The sequence below is a fragment of the Sarcophilus harrisii genome, chromosome 5 (genome assembly GCF_902635505.1).
Source record: "Sarcophilus harrisii chromosome 5, mSarHar1.11, whole genome shotgun sequence".
Lineage (NCBI taxonomy): Eukaryota > Metazoa > Chordata > Mammalia > Dasyuromorphia > Dasyuridae > Sarcophilus > Sarcophilus harrisii.
In genome coordinates, this window is record NC_045430.1 from 247,049,477 (window position 1) to 247,065,739 (window position 16,263).

The 16,263-nt window shown below is 36.1% G+C and overlaps 1 protein-coding gene across 10 annotated transcripts in view; it reads right to left on the reverse strand.

Moving 5' to 3' along the window:
* The window catches only part of TRAK1 (trafficking kinesin protein 1), a 133,574-nt gene that overhangs the window by 48,558 nt on the left and 68,753 nt on the right, over positions 1–16,263 (reverse strand). For 9 of the 10 annotated variants that reach the window (XM_023505135.2, XM_023505133.2, XM_023505134.2 and 6 more), the window contains one exon: positions 6,293–6,369. The exons of the other annotated variant lie outside the window; for it this stretch is intronic. In XM_023505135.2, coding sequence (XP_023360903.1) covers positions 6,293–6,343 — 51 coding nt within the window. In that variant the 5' untranslated portion in view covers positions 6,344–6,369. The remainder of the gene's footprint in view (positions 1–6,292; positions 6,370–16,263) is intronic. 10 annotated transcript variants of the gene reach the window in all.

Here is a 16,263-nt window from a genome sequence, read left to right on the forward strand (position 1 = left end):
AGACAAAAGGCAAAGAGAATGTGATGTAAAATCCTTGCCCTCATTTAGTCATCAGCGTTGAATCCTCCCCAAGTCCCCCCTCCCATTTCAGAAGAGATTTTTGTGAAAGCGCAGGGAAAAAAATCCTGGGTTAAAATAGCAACTGATTATTCACTGTTCATTTCTATTATTGAATACCCCCCCAAATAGATCCCTACACATAATACAGAAAAAAACTGTCATTTATATGTCTACCTGAAGCATAAGAATGAAAGGGAGGTCTTGAGAGCAACTGGAAAGTCTATTTTTGTTCCTAAAGATGAGATTTCTGCTAATAACTATATATGAGAAATAGATGGAGTTGTTTTACTTTTCCTTGAACAAATCCAGAATGTTCCAGCAAGAGAGCCAAACTAAGACATGGACTAAGGATATAAGGGAGGATGCTATACTAAAATTTTTTTCTATAAAATTCTTACTGTATTCTTTATTCTTTGGAACTGAAATGTCTACAGGGAAGCTAAGAATTTTCTGTTTAACTGAAAATCATTAGGTTTTATGTTCTAGGAAATGTTTAAAATGAAAATATAAAAATCTCCCTTTCCAATAAATGGTAAGACTATAGTATCAGTTCAAATAACAATTGTTAAGAATATGCAATTACATTTCTGAGGCTCCCATAGCCAGTGTTAGCCCAAGAGATTGCAAAGGAATATACTTTTTTTTTCCCCAAAGGAATATACTTAATTTTATAAAGCCACCAGGAACTTTACAGGAAGGCTGTCATTAAGACAAGCAGCTGCCTGAATACTAATGTCCAATTGATACCATTATAGAAGGGAACTCAAGCCCAGCATAGCAAAACTGCATTCTGGGAATACTATGGATTCTAAAGGCAGGACTAAGAAGAATCAATCAATCAACAACCTTAACTTATCAGACACAATGTTAAGCACTACAAAAACAACAAAATGCAAAATAGGTCCTGCCCTCAAAGTGCTTACATTCTAATGCCAGAGACAACTTAGACATAAATTGCCAGATATACAGTAGACCCAGAAAAGGATGTTTGGTGCCTTTAGAAGCATGGAGGGCAGTAAACTAAGAGAGATAAGTTGACAAAATTCCAGAATTCATTTTTAGTTTATCCACAGTCACACTGCAATTTTTAAATAAGAAAAATGACAGCTCCCTGGGGAACGCAGAAACATTTATTTTAGTGCTTTTTACTAATTCTGAACTAATGATACTCCCAGGGTAAAACAATTAAGTAATGGGAAAACGCCACAAACCATAATCTCCTACAAAGGTCTTACTCAATGACAGTAGCATGGAGATGACAGCAGGTCATCAATTCAGACAGGCCTTGACAAGCTGGAATGACTTTAACTACAGGCTGGGCAATAGATTGGATCTCGGCTATCTCCCCAATGAAATGAAAGGGACTCCAGGTGATAAGGGAAAGAAAATAAACATTTATTAAATGTCTACTATGTACCAAACCCTTTAAAAATATCTCATTTATTTAGCTTGGGTAAAATGTTTTGAATCCAGCTACTGGGGAAAGAGATAAAAATATAAAATGGTCCTCAGGTTCCCACTTCCATAATTAAAGGTAGTAAAGTAGCAGAAAAGGGGACAGAAAGATTTAAAAATTAAATGGTTTTTTAAATCTATGTACATCAGGAATTTAAATTATTCTTGACATTTCTAATGCATAAGCTTTGAACAATGGATCACTGAGACAGCATTTGGGGGAAGAACTGGTTCATGCCCATGATAATTTCCTTCCTTTACATGAAAATAAGAAACAAGGAAGTTGCCCCTGCTTTTATATCTAGAGGTTCTCCCCCAGAAAAATGAATAAAAATGTCAACACTGCTGGCTTCATTGTGAACCCAAAGGCAACGAGAAACATCCTCTCACAAGTTATTTGGTCATCTTGCCTTGTACATTCTTGTGTATGAGAGAACAAAAGATGTGATGATTTATGAAAATGATCATAGAATCAGAGATGGAAGGTGAAAGCAATCTTTACTGCACAAACCACTCATTATGAAGTTAAGGAAAGTGAGATAAGGAAAACCTAGGGAGGTTAAGGGGTCATGCACGCAGTAATCATTGAGGGCAAAATTTCAGACTAGGACCACTGCATTGTAAAAGCAGAAATCCTTCTATCGTGTTCGGGTTGTTGGTTCTGTGGCAGTATCCATTCTATAAGATGAAGTAGAGAAAATTTATAAAGAAAATGACAAGATCCTAAACACACGCTGATATTTGGTGACTTTCATGTTCAGAGAAGAATGACAAAAAAAACAGAGGGAAATTTGGTTTACTATTTAAGAACTAAGAGGCGGCAAGGACTTACAGATTACTTGGCAGACTCACAACCCTGTATCAAACACTATTGTGAAGTGAGTTAAAGGGTATTGGATTGTATGGTTCTGCACACATATATTGTATCTAGGATATACTATAGCATATTTAACATGTATAGGACTGCTTGGCATTTGGGGAAGGGGATGGAGGGAGGGAAGGGAAAAGTCGGAACACAAGTGAGTGCAAGGGATAATGTTGTAAAAAATTACCCGTGCATATGTTCTGTCAATAAAAAGTTATAATAATAAAAAAAGGTATTAGATCCATCACAAAAAATTAAATTGGCAATAATTTGACAGAAAAGAAACAGATGATTAAGGATAAAGAACTCATTTGGGAATCAACTGTCTATAAATAGTCAAATTACTGAATGGAAAGGACAAAAGTCAATGCAAATAACAAATCTGAAGATGACAAGAAGTCATATGCAATTGACCACAAGAACTCCCACTTGATGTACTTAAATAAAGCTGTTGGCTCTACAATTTGTTTCTATTTTGTCCATTAATGTTTCCTTTATTTTTTTTTTAAGTGAAAAAGATGACAATTCCCTTTGGGGGCTTTAGACACTGATTTTAGTGGCTTTTGCCAAATCAGAATTTGAATTTTATGCTCCCAACATAAAAACAATTTAAGCATTTTAAAAAAATTTTCAATATAAAATTGTATTAATCATTTGTTTTTATGTGTATCAGTTTCCTCAGTTACAAAATGTCCAAAATAATAGCACCTACCTCATAAGATTATTCTGAGGAACAAAAGAAATCACATTTGAAAAGTACTCAGTACAGTGCTCAACACACAGCAGGCACTAAATAAATATTTTATTTTCTATCCTTCTCTGAAAGGTTATATGCATGTCATAAAACAGGAACAGGACAACAAACAGCTATGATATAGAAAAAATGGACTGACACTTTTACAATGATCTACACTCAATAGTAATGAGAATACACCCAAGTAATTTGGTCTCTATCATCCGGTATGTTATTGTAGAACAAAGTGGTAATAGAATTTTAAAGGATTAAATCAGAAAAAGCAGCAAAACCAAATCAAAATAAGAAAGAACAAAACTATTTCTGTGTTGCATATCACTCAATATTGAAGGTACTCACATCAATTTGAAAATACCTCAAAGAGGGAAGATTCTCCCAAAATTAAAAATAAAAAAATCACGTCATTTTGCTTTTTTTTTTTTAAAGGTGGGACAAAAGAAGACAACAACTATCAACTATAGGCTTCTATATCTAGGTAATATTATAATTTCATTAAAAAATCTTTAGAAATGGTCTCTGGATGTATACAATATCTTCAAGGAAACATGAGAAGAAGCAGGCAGACTTTCTGGAGATATCTTTCTGCTTGACCACAACTTTACTGTCATATGGAAACTGGGCTGTTGAGAAGTGGAGAAAATAAGCTCCTCTTGTGTTTATCATTTATTGATCTTGTAAAAAGCATTTGACACAAAATAAAATGCAGCCTTGAAGACACCACTCAGAAAAAAAGTGTCTCCCCAAAGCCTCCTCCATGAAATTCTCAGTATAAACAACGGAGCTGAGGAACACAAAGAGCCCAGACTTAGACAAGGAGAAGGACATGTGTCTTGGTGACATATTCATACTAAAGACTGGAGAAACTACAGAGAGGTGATAACCACCCACTGCCCCATAAGTCTTTGCCGTACTAGTATTCTCTCAGGAATTCCAGCAGTTACAGAACATGACATTCTCAGAAAGAATCAAAATTACAAATTATTGAAAGGGAAATGTAATAATTACATTGTGATTACATAATTACATTAAATTAACATTTACAGAAAGCCTGAAAATGTGCTTTATACACATCAGCACATCTGAGGAACACAACCCTCTGAAGAATATCTACAGGTAATATTCTCCCCAATTGAGAGATGACAACATGAAGGATTTGCCTGGAATCAAAGGTGTCAGAGGTGAGCTATAAATCGGTCCTTCTCCTCAATTTTTTTTTAAACTCTGACCAACCATTAGCTTACCAACAATGAGTTTAAGGAGCTGATGCTGGCTAAGCTTTGGTGAATACTCAGTGTGCCAAATTTCATTTCCTGACATAGATGTGTTCCTCCTAGATCAAATTCAAGGCAGCAGCATAGCAATTCTACCCCAATTCATTGGTAATTTGGCATGACAGAGCTGTGACATTTTTTAAAAACACCCTATTGTCTCACTGGTTCTTCTAATAAGTGAAATGGAAAACCCTCTTTTTGTAGATAAGTATCCCTAACACAAAGCACAGTGAATGGCACATAGTAGGTACTTAGTAAACACTTGTTCATTGCTTGAAATATCATCAAAATAAAATACGGGCTTATCCAGGATCTATTATTTCCATTTAGCCACAGATTTGTCACTTACTATGAGGCAAGTGCTAGGGGTATAAACACCAAAAAATACCTGACTACCTTAAAGTACAGTACATTCTACTGCCTCAACATATCTCTCTTAAGTTCCTTATGGTCTCCTTTCTTTAATTTGGAGAAAAAATACAGTCCCCATTGATGATGAATTCAAGGCTGAACATCTTAACTCCTCCGCCAGAGCAATGAAATTATATCGAGAAGAAAAAAAAAAGTATTACTGCTTCTCCAACCCATGAGAAATAGTCAAAAAAGCAGGAAAGGAAGAACAAGAGAGGCTCAGATGAGTTAGCACATTGCATTCAGCACCCTAGGGCTCAGAAAGCAGACCAAAGAGCCTTCTAACACCTGTTGATAAAGATTAAATTAATGATAAAAGTTTATATATCTCATTTGAGAAGGGAAGGTGGACTTAAGTCTGATGAGAAATAAATCACTTAAGAAAATCACCAATGGTACCAAACCAAAGAATTCTCTCCTGATTTCAAGGTTCTCTGATCGCTCCAATTTAAAGATAATACTGTACTATATTCTCTTTTAAATTGAACTAAGGGAGAATAAAAGCTACTTTCACCTTCCCTAATAAAATATGAGGGAAAGTTAGAAAGAATTAAAAGAAAAGGGAATTTTTCCTCTTCCTTATATTATCTAACATGATTAATACTTATTTCTTTAATAATAAAAAGGGGAGGGAGCAGATCTTCCAGGAAAATATTTGAATATATTAAACTGTAATGCAAATGAGAGAAGAGGATATTTGGGGAAAGGGGAAGAGGTATTTTTTTGAGAAACATTCAAAAGGCTGCATTATTAGTCTATAATTTATAGTTTTCTACAGTTGCTTTTATTTTTCAAGTTGGTATAGTTAAGCTTTGGAGTCTGAAACACAAGCATGTGACAAAGCACTTTCTTCAAAACACTCTATGAAGCAGTCAAGTGTGTCAGTGTCACCTCCACTTTCTAGACAAGAAAATTGTGGCTCAGAAAGGTTAAATGATCTGCTTTGTCCATAACTCCCTAGCTGGCAAGTAGACTGAGATCCAGGTCTTCTTCCTTTGCAAGTCTTGTGTTTTTTCCAATGGACCAAGGCTGCTTCTCAAAATTTGCCTTGGAGAGCATTAAATCAATTCAGAAAGTTACTACTGTACGTAGCAGGTGAGAGTATAAGAGTGGGCGTGAGGGAGGTCAAGGAAGATTTTGTGTGTTATGTGTGAGAGAGAGACAGAGAATTCAGGAAGGATGATTGATCACTGGCCAATCTTCAATCTCATCCTTCCCTCTTCTGCTCATGTCTACCTCTCAGACATAGAAAAAACACTCACATACATACACAGTGTTATAAAAGTGTTTTTATAAATAATATCTTTTTAAAAAAAATTCTCAGGATTTGTGTACAAAAGATTTCTAGTTCTATCTTGTTTTACTAAAAAGGGAAACAACAAAATACACCCCAACCCACCCACTCCCCACACAGAATTATATATAATAATGTTTTCATTATAAACTGCTCCTACCCAAGTCCCTAGAGAAGCTTACCTCCTCAAGAAGACGTGTCACAGCATCTATGTCATTGTATGTTTTAGTCATCTGGCCCACTCTCTCAGCACATAAAACTGAAACAAACAAACAAAAACACCATGAAACCATTACCTGAGGCATCAGGTAATTAGTGAGAGAGGAAGAGAATAAGCATTTATTTAGCACCTACTATGTACCAGTACTATGTATTATGTACTTTTATAAATATTATTTCATTAGTTCCTCATCATAACCCTATAAGGTAGGTGCTTATTGGCCCATTTTGCAGCTGAGGGAACTGAGGCAGAGGTTGATTTGCCCACAATAACATGGACAGTAAATGGATGAATTCATACTTGAATTTAGTTCTGATTTCCAACCCATAGCTCTATCCACTGTGCCAACAGCCTCCTCCATAATTAGTACACACAATTAAGTGTGGATTCCACACACAGGGCCACCTGTCTTAAATCAAATCATGAAGACTCAACATCACTTTTCAGCTAAAAGAGACAAACTTTTTTCAAGGAGGATAAGCTATTTTTTTTCAAAGTATTGGGAAATCATTGCATGGAAGAGGGAGCTATGTAGGGCACAAAGAGAGGGAGGAGAAAGGAGAGACGGCGACCAGAAGTGATGGATGCAAGCAGTTAAGTTCCCATGAGGAACAGGGGCAACCAATGAAGAAATATTATTCTCCATTTTCCCTCCCTCCAGAAACAATCTGCCAAAAGAGGGGAAATTCAACAAACTGTCAACTTAGAGATCTAAGCATGCTAATCATTGCTTTTGTTTTATTTTGTTTTGAAATTATTTTCTTTTCCTTTTTTTTAAATATGAAAGAAGAAGGAAGAAGGTTGGGGAAAACAATGGATTTAGGGCTTTCAGGGGCATAATTTGAGACATAAACATCACCTTCTTCATGAAGCTTTTCCTAATCTTCCCCAAACTACCTTCTATTTATCTTCTTTCTACTTTCATCTATACATATATAATTATGCACATATACATATATGCAAACATATTGTCTTCTCCCAATAGGATAAAAACTCCTTGCAAGGAGGAACTGTCTTCATTTTTAGACCCTGGTGTCTATTACATCATGACTCGAACAAAGAAGGCACTTAATACATGCTCACTGATAAAGTAAGACTGGAAGAATTTAAGCTTTAGTTTAGTTGGTCCAAATAATCTAAATTCAGCAGTCAATCAAGGGAGACATCTGAGAATTGTAACATGTCACAAAGTCAGTGTCAAAGGCATTACGGGCTGCAAAATGTTGGCCTGAAATGGGATATGGCTCTAAATATTTTATTAAATGCCAGTAGAGATATTGTCCTAATGAATAACCCAGGAGAAAGCAGAGCTGATAGAATGATTATTTTTCAACTTGAAGGAGGTAGTGACCTTGAAACCAATTCTAAATCTGATCCTCCAGGGAGATTTCTAATTAATGGAAGAAAAATGAAAGCAGAGAGCTGAAAAGCAAGAGCTAATCGTATATCTTCCACATTTTCATTTTTTTTTGTGGGCATTTTTATTGCTAAAAACCTACCACTCTGTTAAGGGAGTTAAGTTTGGCTGATTAAACGGCCTGTTCCAGTGTGGTGCTCCAAGGCAGTCCATTTCTCTTAATGTCAGACAAGAGTTTCAATTAAGAATAAGTCAATGGGACTTCTTGATAGTGGTTGAAGGTGTTTAATTTGGTGTTTAATAAAGTTCAAATTACTTTAAGTAGTCATTCTCTGTACAGTCCCCATGAAACTATGCCTTGGTACAAGGATATTATGCCTTGGTACAGTTCAAGATGGAGTATGGCTAGCAAGCATGTTAGGGAGAACATCATTGAAATTTTTGAGTCCAAATCATTGGTTTTATTTACCAAGATTATTGAACTTGAACTTTGAACTAATTCCTGAAGCTTTGATTTCCTCAGCTAGGAAAAAGAGAGGCCATATGGCATAATAGCTAGGGACTTAGCTACTATCAGAAATAACTAGATTCAAGACAATTTTGATACATACTGAATGTGTGAACTTGAGCAAAGCAATTGACCTTTTCTATTTCTAGTTGATAAACAAACATGAATCAAGAGCTAGTTGTGTGCCATTTTTTGTATATACTATTTCTTATACTGCTATTCATATGTTACTTCCAATCATACCAGTAATTAAAACTAGCCCAATAACATCTTTCTCTGAAGGAACGGCATTTGCTCAAATGTATAAAGGCCATTTTTTTTTGTCTGTTAGGTAGACAAATAAAAATAAAGATAAAGAACTACCATTGGAGCCAAGAGGAATTTCAGGTGAAATACAATCTTTGACACATGTTGATGTGTGACTATGGTTTGGTCAGTTAAACTGTCAGTGACCCAGGCAATGCCCATTTCATGTTACAGAATAGTTGTCAATCTACATTGCTTGAAAGAGTTTCTATATTGGAAGTTCTTTACAAAGCTCAAATCATAAGTTCAGACTAAAGCTTTTGTTGGGCAATGATTTCTTATTAGATTAAATGAAAGGGAAATTAATATATCACGTCAATGTAAAGAATCAAAGTCAACAGAAGAAAAGAGTAAGAGTCACCAATGAGCAAAATAGCATTGTTTTAATATACTCTGGGAGCTCAATGCTAACTGGGAAAGAAATGTGAGCAGTTTCCAAAAGGAACTATCATGCAATCACAGCTTTAGAGTTTGTGATCCCCTTGTTTTGTGAACAAGGAAATTAAAACCCTAAGAATTTAAGTGACTAAAATCACAGAGATGGATTGGCGAGAGTGAGCCTTTGAATTAAGGTCCTAAGAAAATGAAGACAAGATTGATGGAAGGAAAGGTTCCCATGTTAGCAACCATTTGCTCCACTTAACTTGATCCATCTATATAATCCAGGGATCCAACATTAACTTTGCTTTCAAAGGCTACAGATCAAACAATCTTTATCAGAGGATGGGTCTTGAGGGTCAACAGTAATAAGCACCTATCAATGGAAAAATGATTCTTTCTAATGAAAAGACAATCCTAATCCTACACAGTCTGACAGCCTAACAAATCCACAGGTCAAGTAGCATCTCTTATTTGGAGGTGTAGGAAGAAAGTAGAGATGACCACACCTTATTTTTGCAATAAGTCATATTTCCTGGGAACTTCTACAGAACTTATTGTGGGAGTTTATCAGCACATAAAGCCATGGGGAGTCACCATGGCCAAAGTCATCAACCTATTTATGAATATGAGTAATCTGTGTGAAAAGAAATGTGAAAATGCTTCAGGGTAATAGACAATCGGGCAAAGAATAAATATCCCTGATCATTATAAAGGCAAAGGTTTGGCTTGTGAATACTGACTTTTACTCATAAGAGAATATGTAATGCTTTGTAATTCCACAACTGAAATGAGGCAAATGGGTAAGTGACAGCTTTTTGGCATCTGTAAACTACTTAAGATGTGACTTTCCAGAAGATGAAAGTGACTTACTAAGATCTGAACATCTATAATTAAATTTTCTCAAAGAATTAGCCAGAGCAAAGGTTTTTATATCTCAGGATAGCTGGTCAATCAAAAAGCATTTATTAAGTGTTTACTGTGTGCAAGGAACTGTATTTACCACTACCAGCATTCAAACTTATCACTCTTCTCATAAAGGGGCACATGATAATATTTTCATTTTATATGTACTAAATTATGCTTTTTTCAAAGTCACTACCCATCCATTATCTGGTAGTCTATTACATGGCTATGGAATCGAAGGGTTTGGATTTAAATACCACATCTGATACTTACTATGTATATGATCCTAGGCAAATAAATTTTTCAGACTTCAGTTTCTTCATGGATTAAATTAGAAGGCTGGACTAAATGACTTTCAGTTCTAGAGTTATGCTCTAATTAAAATATAGGCAATAATCTGATCCTTGGATCATTATAACCAAGTAATTCTACATAGGCTAATAAAATGTCCAAGTAGTCTGATGATTCCAACCATGAAAGAGAAGCCATTGAGTGCTTCATAATGAAAGTCAGTTCAATGTCCTTAAAACTCAGAAGAAGGTATTGTTACTATGACAGAATCTAGAAAAATGCAAAGTGTTAAACAGGCTAAGTCATCACAGCATAATCCAGTCTGCTCAGATTTGGAAACTATTGGGATTGATAAAACCAAATGTGCACCATAAGAAACTATAAAAATTTTCTAATCATCGAGTTTCTTTAATGAAGAAAGGAATTAAACTGTCATTTTGTTTATTGTTTTATATTGTTTTATTTTGTTTTATTTTGTTTATTATTTATGTTTATACTGTCATTTATACTAATTAATACCTTCTGAAGCAGCTGGGTGATATATGAATAAGTGCCAAGTCAGAGTTTAAATGCAACCTCAGACATTTACTACCCGTGTAACCCCAGGCAAATTACTTAATCCTGTTTGCCTCAATTTCCTCATCTGTAAAAGAAGCTAGAGAAGGAAATGGAAAATTATTCCAGTATGTTTGCCAAGAAAACTCCAGTCATGAAGAGTCGAATCACAATTGAAAAAAGACTGAACAACTGAAAGCAATATGCTAGACACTGAACTAAATGCCCCAAATTCAAATACAAAAATGAAACAATCCCTGCCTTCAAGGAGCTTAAATCCTATTGGGGGGAAATCAACATGTAGACAAATAAGACATATAGAAAAGAATTAGGGAGGGGTAGGAAGAGAACAGAACTAGCAATAAGAGGATGATGACCAGAACTGAACGACTTTTGATACAGGAATCTTTAAACAAAGTGTTTTAAGTTCAAATCATTCAGGGAGTTAATTTGAACAGTAAAAACATTCTAGCCAGAAACTTTTCTCCAAATTTAGTTTAAAATGTTCCATTCTGAATGTGTTAACACTATCAAATAAAGTTGTGAATTCCTCTTCACTGGTTAGAGAAAAATAAGTCTCTTTCTAGAGGAATGGGCATATGTAGGCTTAAATGGAGGTGGAGAAATTATATCAATAATATTCTAAGGCATATTTTTCCAGTCTATGTTTCTATAAGGCTTGTGAAAGAGGAAAAGGAGAAGAGGCCCTGGCAGTCTAGAAAAAGGAATCGTTGACTGAAATAATCAGTGGTGGATCACTAACACAGTTCCCCTCATTCCATATTTTAAGTGCCTTACTTTTATAGCAGCAGGCAGTGGTACCTAAACCACATCAGGAGGAGGCTGTTGAAGGACACAGCCCATGATGTAATGCACCTTTCCAACATGACACTTTTCTAGAAATAACTGCAACCTCAAAAAGAAATAAGATGCTAATTTTGCTTCATGACTTCAAGGAAGAGGAACAAACAAAAGAAAAGTAACTTCAGAGACATTTCTTTTCAGGGATAAGAATAATAGCAAGCATTTAATGAAAGTCCATTACAGACAGACAGACAGAGGAAAATGGAAGGTGGAAAAGAGTTCTATATGAGCAAGTTTTTTAGCTAATGATAGACAAGTCTGGGAGGCAAAGTCACAAACAGTCACCTGTGAAATAGTCACCTGTTTTCTTTTGTGTACAGAATAGAAAACACAGCTATACCCACACAGAAGAGAAATCATGTGTCGTTGAAAGAATGTTCAAAAACAATTCAGCCCATTATTCTTTCTTTTCTGCTCCATCTACATTTTGTCAGCTTAGATCCCCCTTTTTTTTTTTAACCTGGCCTTATCTATTGTTTCAGACTTCTTTCAAACTGTTCAGAACCCAGGACCAATGAATGAGTGGAAGTTACATGAAGGCAGACTCAGCATGAGGATGGCCTTGCTTGCTATTTGAGCTGTCCAAAAGTAGAATGGGGTGCCTCAAGAAACCCCAAGTCCCTTTGCCTACAGATGGCTTTAATGCATCTTAAGGAGGACAGACAACCACTGATCCCAGAAAAACAAAAGGGTTTCTAGAAAAGAAGCCACTGACAAGGACAAACTGAATATGGTACCAGGGCTATTTCTGGAAGAACCCCTGCTGGATGCTCCCTAGTTGACTGTTGTAGCACCAGACTCTCCCCCATTCCCACTATGGTCAAATTAATTTTGTTCAATAAGCTCATTTCAGAGCCAGTCACTGTCCTGCTCGAAAAACTTCAATCCCTGCCAATTTCCTACAGGATACAATCCAAAACTCTTTAAGCTGACATTCAAAGATTCCCACTTAACAATTGTCGAATTGAACTGAATTCCGTGTTTTGGCCCCAATTTGACTTTCTAATATGAGCTTTCTATTCTATCCAGACTAAGATAATCATCATTTTGTGAAATCATGGCATCTAAACTTTTCCCTTCCCAGAAAAGTTCTACCCTTCCTCTGCCTATATGACATCTCCTCAACTTTCAAGATCTAGACCCTTTGTGAAACCATTTATGATTGCCACCGCTTGGGAATTTCTAGCTTAGGAAAGAGCATCTAGTAGGAACCATTGATGATTGCCACCGCTTGGGAATTTCTAACTTAGGAAGGAGCATCTAGTAGGAAGAAGAGAGCAGAACTGAAAGAACTGGGCCCAGATCCCACCTCAGACATCATCTGGCTAGTTGACTCTGGATAAGTACCTCAGCACTCAACAAACATATACTGATAGACTGATTTGGGTTCTTCCATAAAAGACTGTCTCTGCTCCCAAGGAGTTCGTTCTCTAATGGAGAGAACAGCATGAGGATAAACAGGAGAAATGGGAGATAATCAACAGAGAGAAGGGTCAGGAATTCATTGAAATGGGGAAAGTCATTTCCAGAAGATGGGGATTTTACCTGAGACTTGAAGGAAGCCAAGGAAGCTAGGAGGCAGAGGATGGGGAAGGAGAGAATTCCAGATATAGGAGAGAGGCAGTGAAGATACCCACAGTTGGGAGACAGAGTATCAGTAAGAAGGCCAGGGCCAGGTAAAGAAGGGGAAGGTGATACAGTGGTAAGTGGAAGGTTATCTAATCCAAATTAGATTAGAATTTGGATTTAAACCCTGAAGTCAGCCCCTTACTGAAGATTTCCTACCTATGTACCTTAGATAAGCCATTCAACTCACTGGATCTCAGTTTCCTGACCTATAAAATGAAAGGATTGGTCTAGATGAACTAGTTTGCTTTTAGTTATAAAGGGTTCTTAACCTGGGGTGCAGAAGCCCCCCTAAAGGATCCACAGATAGATATCAAGTTTCGGTGAACTTGGAAGTGGAGAAAGAAATCACATTTTTATTTTTACTGATCACTAAATGAAATTTATGGGTAGCTAGGTTACATAAGCCGATAGACCCCCCCCCCCCCAGGCTTGGAGTCTGGAGTGAGTTCAAGTCTAACCCTGAATATGTCTTTTAACTCGAGCTGGAGAAGGTACTGGCAAACCACCCCAGTATCTTTGCCAAGAAAACTCCCAATGGGGTCATGAAGAGTCACACATAAATAAAACAACTAAACAAGAAAAATGAAATTTAACATTTTCTTAAATTATTTTAAAACAAACGTCTGTCTTCACCACAATGACAAAATGTGACACAAAAAAATTGGTTAAGAAGTCCTGATGTGAGTTATAGTCATCTGATCCAAAGGTCACCTTAGATAACAAAGCTAGTACAAAGTGATTAAGCTAGAATTCAAAATCCAAGCTCGGGGCTCTTTCTGCCTCCTCCTGCCTCCTCAGAATGCCTTGGGCTGGAAGGTAAGGAATGAGAAAAAGGCCTACTTCAATTTTTTTTTGGCTTGGTTTTTTTTTTTTTTTTTTTTTTGTCTAGGGAACTTGACTCAATAAATATTTTGCTATGATAATAGTCTTTCTAAATAAGGGTAGGTTGAAAAACAGCTGAAAATGAAGTAACTACTTCTCCTTACTCAGGTGCAGACTCTTAGTCTTTAAGCCTTAATATACTTTGTAACTGTTCAGTTATTTCAGTCCTGTCTGAGCTTTTGTGATTCCATTTGGAGTTTTCTTGGCAAAAAAACCCCCCCAAAAACCCCCAAAAAACAAAGGGGTTTGCTATTTCCGTCTCCAACTTATTTTACAGATGAGGAGACTAAGGTAAAGAAAAGTAAGTCATTTGCCCAGGATCACACTGTAAGAAAGTATCTGAAATCAAATTTGAACTCAGGAAGTTTAGTCTTCCTGATTCCACATCCAATGCTTTATATATTGCCCCAAATTATGCCCTATTAAAGACTGGGGTTAAAAAAAAAAAAGAAAAAGAAAAAACAACCACATTCACTAAGTCTTAACAAACCTGTTCATAGTAAGATCTTCTTGTGGTTTGTATTTCTGCAGACACACTACCCCTAAAGTCATGGACCAATGCTATATACCTTAGGATCATATACTATATTTAGAACTGGAATGGACTAGAGATTAATCATGGTGAAAGATGGGACCAATTTTGCAAATGGAAAAACTGAGGAAAGGAATTATCAGTGACTTTTGTAGGTATTCCAACTCTTGATGCAGTGTTCCTTCCATAGGTCACAATAGAGTCTAGTAATAATGCTACAGAATAATCTATATAATTTATCATCTTAAAATTAGTTTTTCCCAAATTTTTTAAATCTGGAATATACCCATAATACTTCAACTTCCATCTTGATTAAACATTCAATAGATTTTTAGAAAAAAATTGTCAGCAACATTTTTTTCAATTTTTGAGAAGAGGAAGATTAGTTTATTTTTTACATTTTCTACAAAGATTTAGCAGACCATCAATACAAGGATAACTCACTGTCCACAAAAACCTATAAATAAACAGACTGTCCCATCCTGGCTGTAATGTTTGTAACTGGATCTCAAAGGTCAATGTTTTTGCTATTCCTATTAAAAAGTTTTTTAAAAGGGTGATACAAGTTCTCACAGACTTATCAACCTCTTCATGGACTCCTTTCCCTACTTCCTTTCACCTGTAATGTTACCCATCTCACTACTTTTAACCACTATAGACTTTTTAAGCGTCCAAATTCTGCCTCTGATACATAATCGCCGTGTGGTCAAATCGCTTCATCTTTCAGACTTTTAGACAACTCTCTCTCTGACTGTAAACCTCAATCTGCATTATCAGTGGGAGTTCACACGTGTAATTCAAGCCCCTGTGAAATCTTAAATTAGTAAGCTCAGCAAAAGCTGCCAACATGTCTTGCCATGAGTCCAACAACAACAACAAAAAATAGCCTTTTGATTTTTTTTTTCTTTTTAAATAATCCTTTACTTCTTGAGCAGAATGGGCAAACGAAGCCAGTTTCACATCGAGACCTCTGGGTGGTCATCCTGAGAAAGATTCTGCTGCATGTAGCAAAGTTTTCAGAAGCTCATTGTACAGACAGCCCAATCATAAAAAGAGAACTTAGGAAAGGAAGAAGGTTGGTTCAGTGGTTTATAAAGAGCAAATTTCAATGTGAATAGATGAAATGAAAAGAAGGAATTGTTTTATGACCATATTTTTTTTTTACCAAAATGAAATACACTGTTATAAATCCTAGAGATAGATATCCTGTTCAGGCCTCTCAAGATTGTTGACTAGAAACATCCTCTTGGCACAAACACTGCCATTTTAACAAGGTGATATCAGGTCTGTTCTGGTTTCTAATTAACAGGAACTCCTAAGAAACTCTGATGAATATAATTCAAAAGAATGCTAGGGAGCTGTAAATCCCTATGTCAAATTATCAGACTCAATTTATCTGTACTTGGAGATTCAATAATATTTTTTAGTAACGTCTCCCTACTAGAAAGGAGAGCTAGATCAGTTTCTCAGAGTAGTGAAGAGGCTCCCTAGTAATTCTTCATTAGTCATTAACACACCACTGGGAAGCAGACAACTTTCCCTTCTGAAAGGAGGCTGTTGAAAAGGCAGCTTTTGATAAACTGAGAAACATGGAGGTTTCAAGGAGGGAGACAGGAAGGTACATAGAACTCAGGAAGAAGGTGTCTGGTAGGGGGACAATCAATCAACAAGCATTTATTTACCACTTACTATGTGCCTAGAACTGGGGATACAACAGTCAGCCAA